General features: G+C 43.7%; 1 protein-coding gene across 1 annotated transcript; it reads left to right on the forward strand.

Annotated features, from left to right (window-relative positions):
• Nucleotides 1-732: 732 nt before the first annotated feature.
• On the forward strand, nucleotides 733-4,340 carry hoxb13a (homeobox B13a). The gene is made up of 2 exons (XM_076023638.1): nucleotides 733-1,760; nucleotides 2,731-4,340. The coding sequence occupies exons 1-2, from the start codon at nucleotides 1,040-1,042 to the stop codon at nucleotides 2,976-2,978; spliced, it is 969 nt and encodes a 322-aa protein (XP_075879753.1). The 5' UTR covers nucleotides 733-1,039; the 3' UTR covers nucleotides 2,979-4,340.
• The last annotated feature ends 8,635 nt before the right edge of the window (nucleotides 4,341-12,975 follow it).

Here is a 12,975-nt window from a genome sequence, read left to right on the forward strand (position 1 = left end):
TGACTTTGCCGGTTAAATCTTTAAATGATTAAAATTCTATTCCAGGTGGAATATCAGAATATTTCCACCTAGATAGTTATAGGCAGGTTATCATGAAAAATAAGAAAACCATTAAAATACATGGGTTATATTCTTTCTCAATGATTTCCATTACGCAAAATAGGCTGCACTGCACTCACACGTGTCACTCCCCTCTTTGCGTCCACACTCAGCCAAATGTTGCTTAAAGACACATTTTACTGAACCTGAATGAACGTGAATTCAATGAACAGCCTTCATTGCGCCAGACAGACTGCACGTTGGAAAGCGCGCTCATTGTGCGCCCTTTTTCGAACACGTAACACCCAAAGACTTGCGTTCAAGTGGTTCATCCTTTCTCAACTCGCGCCGATAACGACTCTCTTCCTGGCAACCGCACGCACGTCACGCACTTGTGTCTGTCTGACAGAATGCAGCTGCTACGGGAGCGAGCGCAGGGGGGGCCGAACGCCTCACCGAGCTCGCGCGCTTCTCGTGCCACCGCTCGAGCCTCATAAAAATATTTTTCTTTGACTGACAATCCCCAACAAGTTTCGTCTTCCCTTCCTCGCTCTCTCTCTCTCTCTGTCTCTCTTTTTTTTTTTTTTTTTTTTTACCTCTTCCCCGACCCACGTGATCAGCCCGTCTCGTCCAATGGAAACGCGCCCTCCCTTTCCCCCCTCACACCCCAGGTCTCGAGGGCTTGTTGCGTCAAGGCTGCGGCTGGGATGTAACCAGCGCTCCCGCCGGTGACCGGGACTCTTTGCCACCGAGCGAGCCGCCGTGTGTTCAAAACACAGCGCGGCACGGCGAGGCGAGGAGAGGCGAACCCACGTGTGCTATGAAAGCGCGCGTCCCTTTGTGCGCGTAATAGCCGAGCTGCGCAACTGAGAGAGGTGGGGAGAAAGCAGCCGATGTTAGCCGCTTCTTTAGCGCCAAGCACCGGACGCGTTCTGAGAGGGAACCGGGGGACGACGAAAGGAGGCCAGACCGCGCCGAGGGGAGGGGGGAAGGAGCGCATATGACCGCCTCCCTGGTCCTAAACCCACGCTGGCCAGCGGAAGCGGTGATGTTTGTGTATGAAAACAACCTGGACGACCTGAACAAGAACATGGAGGGGCTGGTGGGCAGCGGCAACTTCGCCGCCAGCCAGTGCCGCAACATCATGGCGCACTCGGCCGCGGCGGCGGCTCTCGGGGGCCACCCGACCGGCCTGGTGCACTCCTCGGCCGGCTACTCCACGGTGGACATGTCCGCCTCCGGTTCCGGTGGCGAGAGCGGCGCGTCGTCGGCAGCCAAGCAGTGCGCGACGGGGCCGTGCCCGGGTGCTGCGGTGCCCCACCAGAGCTCGTCCGCCACCGCCGCGCTCCCGTACAGCTACTTCGGCAACGGCTACTACCCGTGCAGGATGGGGCGGGGCTCGCTCAAGTCGTGCACCCAGGCGGCGGGTGCCGCGCTCAGCTCGCAGTACATGGACACGACGATGAGCTCCGACGACTACACGAACCACCGGGCCAAAGAGTTCGCGTTTTACCACGGCTACCCGAGCCCGTACCAGTCCATGGCCAGCTACCTGGACGTGTCCGTGGTCCAGACTCTCGGAAATGGCGAGCCGCGTCACGACACCCTGCTGCCCATGGATAGCTACCAGCCCTGGGCACTCACCAACACCTGGGGAGGACAGATGTACTGCTCCAAGGACCAGGGACAGGCTGGACATCTCTGGAAGTCCGCACTGGCTGGTAAAATATTATTATTATTATTATTATTATTATTATTATTATTATTATTATTATTATTATTATTATTATTATTATTATTATTCAAGGTGTTCAGAAAACAGTCTTGGTTGGTGTGCATGCTGCGATAAAACATAAAATAATATGACACAATGTTATTGGTACAGGAAATTACAGACTCGACGTGATTCATACGCTCGGATAATTAAGAACAGCGCTCGTAAATTTGAGACGAGGCTGCATAGTTACTATGACAGCTCTCGTCACGGTGCTCAGCATGCTTTACGCAGACCTGCGGCTGATGTGCACTGGCTGTTCAAACAACCCCGGCATGGTATGGCAAGGGCAGGGCGGCAGCGGCGGCAGCGGCGGCGGCGGCGCTATGTGCAACTGGTGCGCAAAAGTAAAATAAATAAATAAATAAATAAATAAATAAATAAATCACGGTGTTTGTAGCGCGCAAATCAGGCGATGACAGTTGGAGTGAAATTGTAAAAACCTGGGATTTTTTCTGGGTCGTTTGCAGTGCTCCTGAAGACAGCGTCGCAGTTTATTGCTGTGAAGGTCTCCTCAGCCGACGCGATAATTAAACTGCTTAATTATGGGGGCGACACGAGCTCATAATGTAGGTTATTGTGAACATGGCGCGATATGATTCCATTGACTGTTTGCGCTCCTCCCTAGTAAAAATCCATCGCTCAAATGATGCACTGAAATAAAAGAAACACAGCTATTAAGCGGTTCGATCGAATAGAAATTAGCGCACGTTTGAGTGCGTTAAACTGGGTTAAACTGAGCTAGCAGCAGCAGCAGCAGCATCAGCGGCGTGGTGCAGCCGCTGCTAGACAACAGACGCCCACCATATTGCCCACCATGACGCACGGCAAAGTGAAGGGGGTTTCCCCCTCACAGTCGGGCCCACTGTCACGCAGTCACCGCCGACTCACGCCTCTTTGTCCTCCCGCTCGTGCAGATGTCGTGGCGCACCAGCACGACGGCTCGCCCTTCCGCCGCGGCCGGAAGAAGCGGATACCGTACACCAAGATCCAGCTTAAGGAGCTGGAGAAAGAGTACGCCGCCAACAAGTTCATCACCAAGGACAAGAGGAGGAAGATCTCGGCCGCCACCAACCTGTCGGAGCGGCAGATCACCATCTGGTTCCAGAACCGGCGGGTGAAGGAGAAGAAGTTCGTGGCCAAAGTGAAGAGCAGCGCTCCGTAGCGGGAGTTTTTTTTGTTTGTTTGTTTGTTTGTTTTTTGTTTTGTTTTTGTTGCGCATTGCCACGCGCAGGACGGTTCTGATTTTGCGTGTCGTTGGTTTTGAGAGTGACTGAAGAAAATGCGAGAAAATACGGCGAAATAAGCTCAACGTGGTACTTTTTTTGGTGGGGGCGGACTGGGGCGCCTCAAGTGGAAGAAAGAGACGAATCATAATAATAATGTAAAAAACAAACAAACAAAAAAACGGACAAAATAAGGTGCAAGAGAAAAAAACCAAAGCCTTCTGGATGAAGCTCTTCGCCTGGAGGCGACCTGTAAATACAGCACTTTCCTGCTTGCTTCTATGTAACCGTCCTGTCTACTGTCTGTGTTTTACTGTGTCTGTGTTGTCTGTGCGCATAACCTATAGCCGAAAAAAACACCTTATTATACGGTTCATATTGTTTATAACTCATGTAAACCAGTAATCCAAGTATAGTGCAACACTTAATAAATTCTTTTAATCCTGATGTAAAAAAAAAAAAAGAAGAAAAACCCGCAGATCTTTGACTGCATAACTCATTAATACAGGCGCCGTGAATATGAATTCCTGCGCGTAATTCGCCCTTGGTTATCTGCCCGTAAAACGCGTCAACTCCACACACATCCAGTTCCCATCAAACGTTGGAAAGTGACACCCGCACACTGGACAGAATCACCAGTAGGATCCTCTTGTCGTCCAAACGTGTTTACGAGAGCCCGAGTTGGGATTTACATTGGCACCCCACCCCGAAACAACAGTGATATCAATGTCTTGCTATCATCTCTCAGCCCCACGACTAGACCCGTGTGAACAAAACGTCCCACAGATCTACAAGCCGGCCTAGTATTAGCATTTAATTCTGAAGTGAACATCAGCGCTCCTTGGCGCTGAAGATGAAATTATGTAGTTTCTTAATGGCTGGAGAAAAATTGCAAGGGATTTTCATTTTGGAGTTTTAATTTAACTTTGTTTATTTTTTTTTCTTCAAGCTTCTATCTAACTCTTCCAAAAAAATAGTGCATGACCACTAAAATCCAAAATAGCTACGGAATGATTTAGTTTAATGGTTTAATTTATCTTAAGATAAAGTCTTCAACATATTACATATTTTACACCCTGCGCTTGGTCCGGGGCGAAATTCTGTTTTCTGAGGTCTTGCTTGATCTCACGTTTCAGCTGTTTGTAGAGTTAAATAATGAAACTGAGTATATCCATATTCTGGACATTTGCGAATATGTAGTGGTGCAATATACAGTCCCCATAATGAACTGTATGGAAATATAAATGCCTTGCATCGATGAAACCACAACTAAGATAAGTAGGACTACGTGAATATTTTTTTTTTTTTTTTTTTTTTTTTTTTTTAAACGTACAAATACCGGGCAATAATAGCCTACTATCCTTTAAAGTTAGACAGTGGACCTTCAAAATAAAAAGCCTCCCCTGATTAGAGAAACTGACATTAAATAGAAGATTATGGTCCCTTTATCTAGACAGCAACGATCTACAAACATTTACTCACACAACACAACACACTGTTAAAAAAAAAAAAAAAAAGGTGCACACACGCATTTTCGACATTTTCGAGAGGAACTTACACAGAATATTTTCCCACACATGTCAGGGACTTGGCAGGAAATGATAAAAAACCGAGTTGTTGTAATTAGGCTGCCGTTTGTTTGGAGCGCCTCCAGCAGCATGCGGTAGTAGTAGTATCTGTGTGTGTGTGTGTGTGTGTGTGTGTGTGTGTGTGTGTGTGTGTGTGTGTGTGTGTGTGTGTGTGTGTGTGTGTGTGTGTGTGTGTGTGTGTGTGAGAGAGAGAGAGAGAGCATTTGTGTGTAAAGACCTTGACCTTGACGGTCACGTGACCATCTGTCGGCGCTTCTCTCTTCCGCGAACACATTTACGACAGCAGAGCGTTTTGTCGTCTGCCCTTCACACACACACACACACACACACACACACACACGACGGCGGCAGCAGCAGCAGCAGCTATGGGATCTCGGCCCCCGCACGCCATTCATAAATTGTGTGGCGTTCACGGTCGCATAGACTGCAGAGTGACGGCTCGCTGCGTCATCACATTTCACTGAATTTTACGCTTCTCACGAACAAATGAAAACAAATAAATGGAAAACATGTCAACAGTCAGGTCCCATAGCAGTGATATTTTGGGGGAGAAATGCCTTCAAGATTTTCCTTAAAGCAGAGAAGAGAATTGTTCTGCACTTCCTCAATAACATAATGTAGATGGTGTCCAGGCCTGTGCTCGGACTTCATGACTGCCAGGTGCAGCCTGCGTCTGATTTAGTAGCATCACGGACGCATTATGTGGACCAGCAGATGGCAGAAATGCAGAGTTCGAGGGAGCGTCCAGAACCCGGAAGTGTTCTCTATCGCATCGTCGCTAAATTATGCTTGTTATGCTTTGTTTGTGGTAACTCGTATCCACGCTGCGTCGAAATCCACAGAGCGACAACATGGGTATGCGCATGCTCGCGGCTTCGACCGTTGTTGACTGGCCCTTGCTATGCTGATTGCTAAGATGAAGAAATGCTTGTCTTTTCGCCCATAAAACGTCTGAAGAGAAACTCGTCTTCCTCACGGACAGTCCAAAAATTATATTTTCAAATGTCCTGTTCATTACACCGTAATGTAAAGCGGTAAACAGAGCAAGCCCGCCTGCAGTAATGTTAATTTTTTTTTTGTTGCCTATTTTAAAATAAATATTATTAAATCAAATAAATAAATAAACGGTGGCTGCTTGGTGAATAGACTTTATTTATTTATTTTATTTATTTGTTGAAATACAGACAAGTTACTTTCGGTCCTCTGTTGTTTTTGTTTATAAAGAAAAAAAAATATTGCTTGAAGGAAATTAAACATAAGCTTTTTCTTTTTATGACAAGTGATGATTCTGAATATAGAAAGTGGAGTTTGCTTGCGAAATGTAATATATTTCTTAAGGAATCTGCGAAAAGTTTTTGATCCAAAATCAAGCTAACCCAAAACAATTGACTCTGGCAAGGAGCAAAATAGAACATCAATGCTAATATGACGTTATCCATTTTAAAAATGACCGTACGCTCATTGGAAATACAACACAAATGTCCATTTCCTGCGTGCGTGTCTGCGTTTCGAGTGTGTGACTGTTAAACATTAACATTGAACTTGACAAACGCCGGCGTGCTCTGCCGGCCTGTTGACTCTCTTTACGGCTCTGTCTCTGTCCTCCTTTAAAACCAACAATACGGACGGAAGCCCTGGAGCTCATAAAGGTCCTTCTCCCCTTTACTCCAAATTCCAGACAGAGGAGGAGGTGCAGGAGGCCTGCGAGCTGCTCCCCGCGCTCCTCATGTGGTCTCACTTTATTGTAGCAGCCCAGCAACATCACGCCAGCTCCTGTTTGGGACAGCTGAATATGTATACAGCTGAATAATAGAGAGGAAGAGAGATGGAGAAGTAGAAAACAATAGACAAAAAAAAAAAAAAAAGGACAATGACTGAACTGTTGAATACATAAATTAACCCTTTGTTTTTCTATATTTACACTCTGGCCACGTTCACTTTGATTTCAAAGATTTATGAATTTATTTTTTCTCTTATATATACATTTTATAGAATTATAAAATATACTAAATATTTTTTTTACCTTAAAGAAATTTGTTTTCACATCAGTGCTCAAATTTAGTATTAAGTATTCACCATTATCATAACATCATTTTTGCAAACCATCCAACAACAATCTGCAGCACAGGCTACATAAAGTAAATAACTGTGGGACAATTAGCAAAATTTCCAGTACTGGTAAAATGAAAAGATTGTAATATGCTGAAGGACATGAAATTAAGGTGCATGTCTCACATAGCTATTACACCTTACTGAAAAAAAAAAAACTGCTTCTAAATAACATGCATATCATCCAGTTTGTTTTGTGTGCAGTTGGTGCACCCCCCCCCCCCCCCCCATACATTCGTCTTTGCAAAGTAAAATAATTTAGGATTTAGAAAGGACAGGTTTTTTTTCTTCTTTTAAACAGTCTATTCATACACATTTGAAGTATAGCCCAATCCTAATATCTGGAACTGTTGGCAATTCACCATTATTATCACTATACTTACAGATAACATTGACCATATATTAAGTTATAGGAATGGAAAATATACCTCTTAATTTCAATAAGGAATTTACAGAATTAAAGCTTTGAGAGGAGATTTTCACAAGTAGGTCAACACTGGAACACAACATATCACAAAATAATCTCCTCTGATCAAATTACGCCATAAAATTCTTATTTCCTGGATCACAAAACATTTCTTTGTCCGATTCAGACTCATCCTCGACGTGACGAGGTAAAAAGCCAAAGTCCCACTCCCTTCCGGTGTTGCAGTGCTGGCGTGGTGGCGGAGAGGCCGTGCAGGCAGGCAGGCAGGCAGGCAGGCAGGCAGGCAGGCAGTGCTGTTTAACAACGACTGCCTCGGGCTCACAAGCCGTGGTTCTTAATCGTGGTTTATAGTCGAATGCGGCGGCAACACATCTAAATTAGACCTGGGTGGAAGCCGGCAGCTGTTAGGGAGCCACTCGCTTGAATGGCTTTCAGACGTTCTGGGAGGGGAGCCAACGGGGAGTGAAAACGGCAGCGAGGACACGAGGGAAGTGTGTGTAGACAGGACTTTAGTTAACTGTGGAGGATACTTAACACCACTAACAGCCTAAAGGTCTAAAATAACTCTGTTTTTTTTCCTCAAGACTGTCAAATATTTCAATTTTATCACACCCGTGATCCTTTTACACTTAGACTTCTACTACAAAAAAAAAATATATATATATATATAGTGTCCCTGTGTGGAGCACTTCAAGGGCTCTCCTGGTATGAAATGGAATGGAAAATACATTTTGCGTTGTGAGATGGCCAAAATCACCGGACAGAAATAAAGAGCTACATCGAGGATTGAAGTCTACATAAAGGACAGGAGGCGGCTGTATTGCCCCACAACGCAGCTACAGCAGCCAGAAATGGAGGTGAATATAGACCCTGTTTGCTTTCTTGTTTTGTGTTATTATAGATGCAATATATTGGCATTAAAGTAGTAACCTGGATGCGGAAGGCGGCATTCTACCCAAAAGGCTACAATCATTGATGATCACAAACAGTAGCAATGACTCATCCAGGCTAGTTGGTTCACGAGTTGTCATAGTTTAATGGCTGCCTGAATTAAAACGTATGAATCTAATAAATTCTGGATGGTTTTGTATCATACAGGTTTGACTTGAAATAGTAGCCTGATGCTCTGTGCAGTTCAAATTCTATTCTATTCTATTGGCTGGACAATAGTCAAGAAGAGGAGGGCCCACCTCCTGACCAGCACGCACTCACACACACACAGACACACACACACACACACACACACACACACACACACACACACACACACACACTGCTCCCCAGAGTGTACTCTGTGCCACAGACCTGGAATGCAGGACGAAGCTCGTTTTTCTGTCTCAAGTTCATGTCCATCAGACCCCCCCAACCCTCAACCCCGCCCACCAACACACACACACACACACAAACCCACACGTATACACATACACACAGTCGCACGCACGCATTTGCTCACGCAGACACTTTCTCTGCCGTTTTTACTGCCTCCTCGCCGCTCTTCCTCCTCCTCCTCCTGCTCCACCTCTCCGCTCCTCCTCCTCCTGTCCCTCTCCCTCCCATCCTTCCTCCCTCCCTCCCACCCTCATTCCGTCTGCATTGCGGACTGTCTTTTTGTTTTCCAGGTTAGACTTTTGCAGTTGAACTTGAGACAGACAGACAGCTTGTAAACAGTTAGTAGTCTGGCCCCTGTCTGGATTGGAATGGCCTGGAATGGCCTGGAGGGGGGAGGGCCAAAGGGCGGAGAAACGGACGCTGGTGGCGCTCAACAGTCGTGTCCGAGGCTCCTCCAAGGAGAATGAAAAGTTTGGACTTTTGCTGCGGGTATTCTTCCTTCCCAGGGAAAAAGACTTGCGCCACTGCAAATAAAGCCAATATAATAGAAGCAGGGAAGGCGGAGGATGGTGGAGATCCAGTTGAAGTGTAACTTTAGACATTTCATCTCTTTATAAAATCTAATTTTAAGGAAAAATGGGGGGTTGTAGCTGTTATGGCTTTTAAATGGGACAATCCAGTCCAAATGAGTAAAATACAGAGACGTGTGTGTGTGTGTGTGTGTGTGTGTGTGTGTGTGTGTGTGTGTGTGTGTGTGTGTGTGTGTGTGTGTGTGTGTGTGTGTGTGTGTGTGTGTGTGAGAGAGAGAGACAGAGAATTTTAACAACAGAGCAAAAAAGGAAATGACCACAAACAGCACACAGCTGGACAGACCGTCCACAAAAAGTGTGTGTGTGTGTGTGTGTGAGAGTGCGAGAGAAAGCGAGAGAGTGTGTGTGTGACTGTATGTGTGTGTGTGTGTGTGTGTGTGCGACATTCCAGACTGTTTTAATGTACACGATATCTTATTTACCTCAATAGAAAACTCTACTATTCATTAATTTAATTAGTTCATTTAAACCTTGTAATTACTAATATTTGATCCTAAATAATTCAACTAAGAACAATTTTCGTCAAACACAAGGAAATTCTCTGACACATGCGTCTCTAAACTGTCTTGAAGTTGTTTTCTGTTTTGTGAATTTGCCTTTTATTGTTTGTTTAACAATGACAATTTTCAAGTATTGGCATAATGGGAAGATGAAAGTGAGCAATAGTTTTGCTTTACCATGTCTAGTTTGACCCACGAGGCCTGTGTGAATATTGCGAAATTAAGAAATTGCATAAAAATAATAATAATGATGGAATTTGGTTGGTCAAATCCATCCTAAAAAAAATAATTCACACACGCTTCTGGCCGACGCAGCTCGGAACAGAGAAAAGACTCGAAAAGTCAATTTACGGGATTCTACTCCGCAGATGTGCAGACGTGCTGTTGTTTTGAGCAGAGGGCTCCCCCCCCCCGGCCCCCCCCCCCCGCCTCCTCGAAACTATGCTGCCGTTTGGCTTGGCTCGTTGGACATCACACTGATGAGGCCAGTGAGGCAGGTAAGCCTATGTTACATAAAGCTTAATTGGTTAGCAACTAGTCGGAGCCAATTCTAACCAAAGTCATTAAAAACAGAGGTGTGCAGAAAGAATGTATCTATTTTCTGCATTTTCTTTTGTGCTAGAACATTGAAGAGGATTGTGAGGATAGTTTTGTTTTTTTTTGAACTGTTGAAAATACAAAGATATAAAAAATAATAATGGCAGAGAAAAATCTGATGTCTGCAAAATATCATATACATCTGGGACTTTAAAATCCGTAGAATAATACAAGAAATCCGATAATGTGTGGCCCACTATATAGCAGTTTGTTACGTGTATTTATGTGTTCAACACACAAAATAAGAAATTAAAAATTCAACGTGGAACTCCATAGGCACGTCACTGTGTGCTGCAAAAGTAAAAAAGACCCCACTCAACTGCCTGCAGGTAGTAGTTAATTCTCCTGCTGGTCAACAGGCCTTAAGGCTGCAAGGTCTTGTGGGTGGCCTCGCTGTCCTGCTGAATCATGTTTTACGATTATATTTTGTATACCTTTTCTCCAGCAACTTCTTCTTCCTCAACAACTTCTGCTTGTGTTGGCATGATTTTTTATCTTTTGGTTACTGATTCATAGTGATGTAACTTTAGCAATGAATGCATAACAACTTGGCTCGGCAGAGCACCCGAAGTGCCCTAAATTCCACATGCTCTATTCTACATGTTCTACATATATTCTGCATAGTAGATATATTTGTGAAAATTTGGGCAATGTGTAAATTCAAACTTATTTTTCTTGTTATTTATACTGTAAAATTTGAAACGCCAACACATGAGTTTGTGCAACACTAATTTATTTAGTTTATTACTCATTCATACATTGTGATGATCCAATAAAGAACAAGTTTTTGAATTATTGTATGGATAGAAGTAGTGTTGTATATTAATAAGTGTATAAATAACATTGAACAATCACTATAGGGTTATGTTTTTTTGACAGTATGTGTCACATTAGTTTGGAGGTATCAATCAGAGCAGCTGTCAGGGCCGTTTGATAATAATGAAAAACGTTGAATAATAAGGATGGTGAGTTACATTCAGGGCCCTCAAATGAAAGTCCAGCACCATTCTAACCTGCGCCGCACACAAACACTGTGTTGGCATGGTGATAAGAAGCAGATGTGTGTGGGGTCAGCTGACCTTTGAATCGCTTCCTGCTCCAACTGCCATGTTGCTGCTGCAGTAAAACTGTGTTACAGGAAGAGGAGATCTCCACCTGGGTGGCTTTTCAGCACCTGAACAGACTTGTGCTGTGGGTGGTGCAATTGCCGCTATTCTTTTCGTGCTGGCCCTTAACGCTCCCAGTTGAAATTTGTTTTTTGGCAGAAGGCTTGAAACACGATGGAAAGGTGCACTTTCATTGAAGTCCTGAAATGTTATTCTTAAGAATTGATAAAATAATAATGGTAAAATATTGCAAAATGTGCATTTGCGCATTTAGTGAAGTTTAGGGGTTAAATATTTGTTTCTGCTTCAATAAGCAAAGAAAATTAAAAGAAAACCTATATATAAACAGCAGTACCAAAATGTGACTTTTTCCATGTCCAAAAAGAAGCCAATGTACGATTAGTTTTAGTTCCAGCTCTTTTCTAGCTTGACGTGTTTTGTTCTTATACCATAGCAGCAGGAAAAAATTAGGTATTTAATTTATCTTCTCATTGTTTTGAGTATACAGTAAGCATTTTTATATCCGATTAGTATGATAATAAATTGTGTAGTCTCTCTGAACACTAAGATGTAGATATGTACACATATGCATACATATGTATATAGAGATAGAGACTTATATCTCTCTGTATAGACACTCAGACATCAGTGAGGCACATGAAGTCGCAAGTATAAATTATTGCATGTTTATACTTGACATAAAATGCTTGTTTTGTTAATGTACTTTTCATCAATATCTAAAAACTAACAAAAAAAAAAACACCCACAAAATATACTGCACAACTGAAGTAGCACCAAATGCATCAGTCAAGTCAAGTCAGGATGGAAAGTTGGTGAGTACTGTGTCTGTTCCTCCACCTGCCACTTTCTTCACTTGAATCCTTCCCTCATTTGGGTTTGGAAAACTCATCTCATCTTTGCCAAAAACTAGCAAGAGGCCAAAGCATCAGCGGCACCATCGGCACCCACTGATGTCCTGCCGTGGGCGCCACCCCTTGCAGAATATCTGCTTCCCGTAGAGCCACCTTATCAAATTTAATACTCCATAGTCCAGCCTCAGCATTGCATGTTGTTCCCAGTATAAATACAGATGGCATCCCATTCTCTCTGTCATGTTGTTTGATTTTGCTATATCGCGCCATTTGCGTCGACCTTTACACCCTCGTCCCTCCTTTAGTTTCTTTTACTGCATATTTACAGCCTCACACAGCGATGTTGCACTATTTTAACACATCAGTCTTTGTTGTCGTTTTAGAAAACATTTAGTTTCCCCTGGTCTTTTGTTATTTGCTGTTTTTCAGATGATGTTTGTGCTGTCCGTAGCTTTCTGTGTGAACATATTTGTTGTGGCTTTATAGTACTGGAGCGTCTTAAAACAGAACTCGTATAAAGCTTCAGCCGTGGTTAATCAGAAACGACAAGTTCATTTTAGGATGTGTTACACCCAGTAGTAGTAGCAGATTGTACATTAAACAATCTAGGTCATGTCCTTAATTAGCACGATAGCCTGAGAATTTGCTGGAATGATGCAAGGTGGAGAATGTGTGGGCACATTCTATGTTGGCAAGTGTTGTGTATCAGTGGTTAACAGGAAATGTGTCTTGCCAGTCTTTAAAGCTGCTTTGACCAACAAATCTTAATATTCACTTTTCAAATCTCCAGTTGTGGAATAGCAACACCCTCATTGAT

Source organism: Nelusetta ayraudi, unplaced genomic scaffold (assembly GCF_046127955.1).
Source record: "Nelusetta ayraudi isolate G7.1 ecotype Tasmania unplaced genomic scaffold, CSIRO-AGI_Nayr_v1 ptg000016l, whole genome shotgun sequence".
Taxonomy (NCBI): domain Eukaryota; kingdom Metazoa; phylum Chordata; class Actinopteri; order Tetraodontiformes; family Monacanthidae; genus Nelusetta; species Nelusetta ayraudi.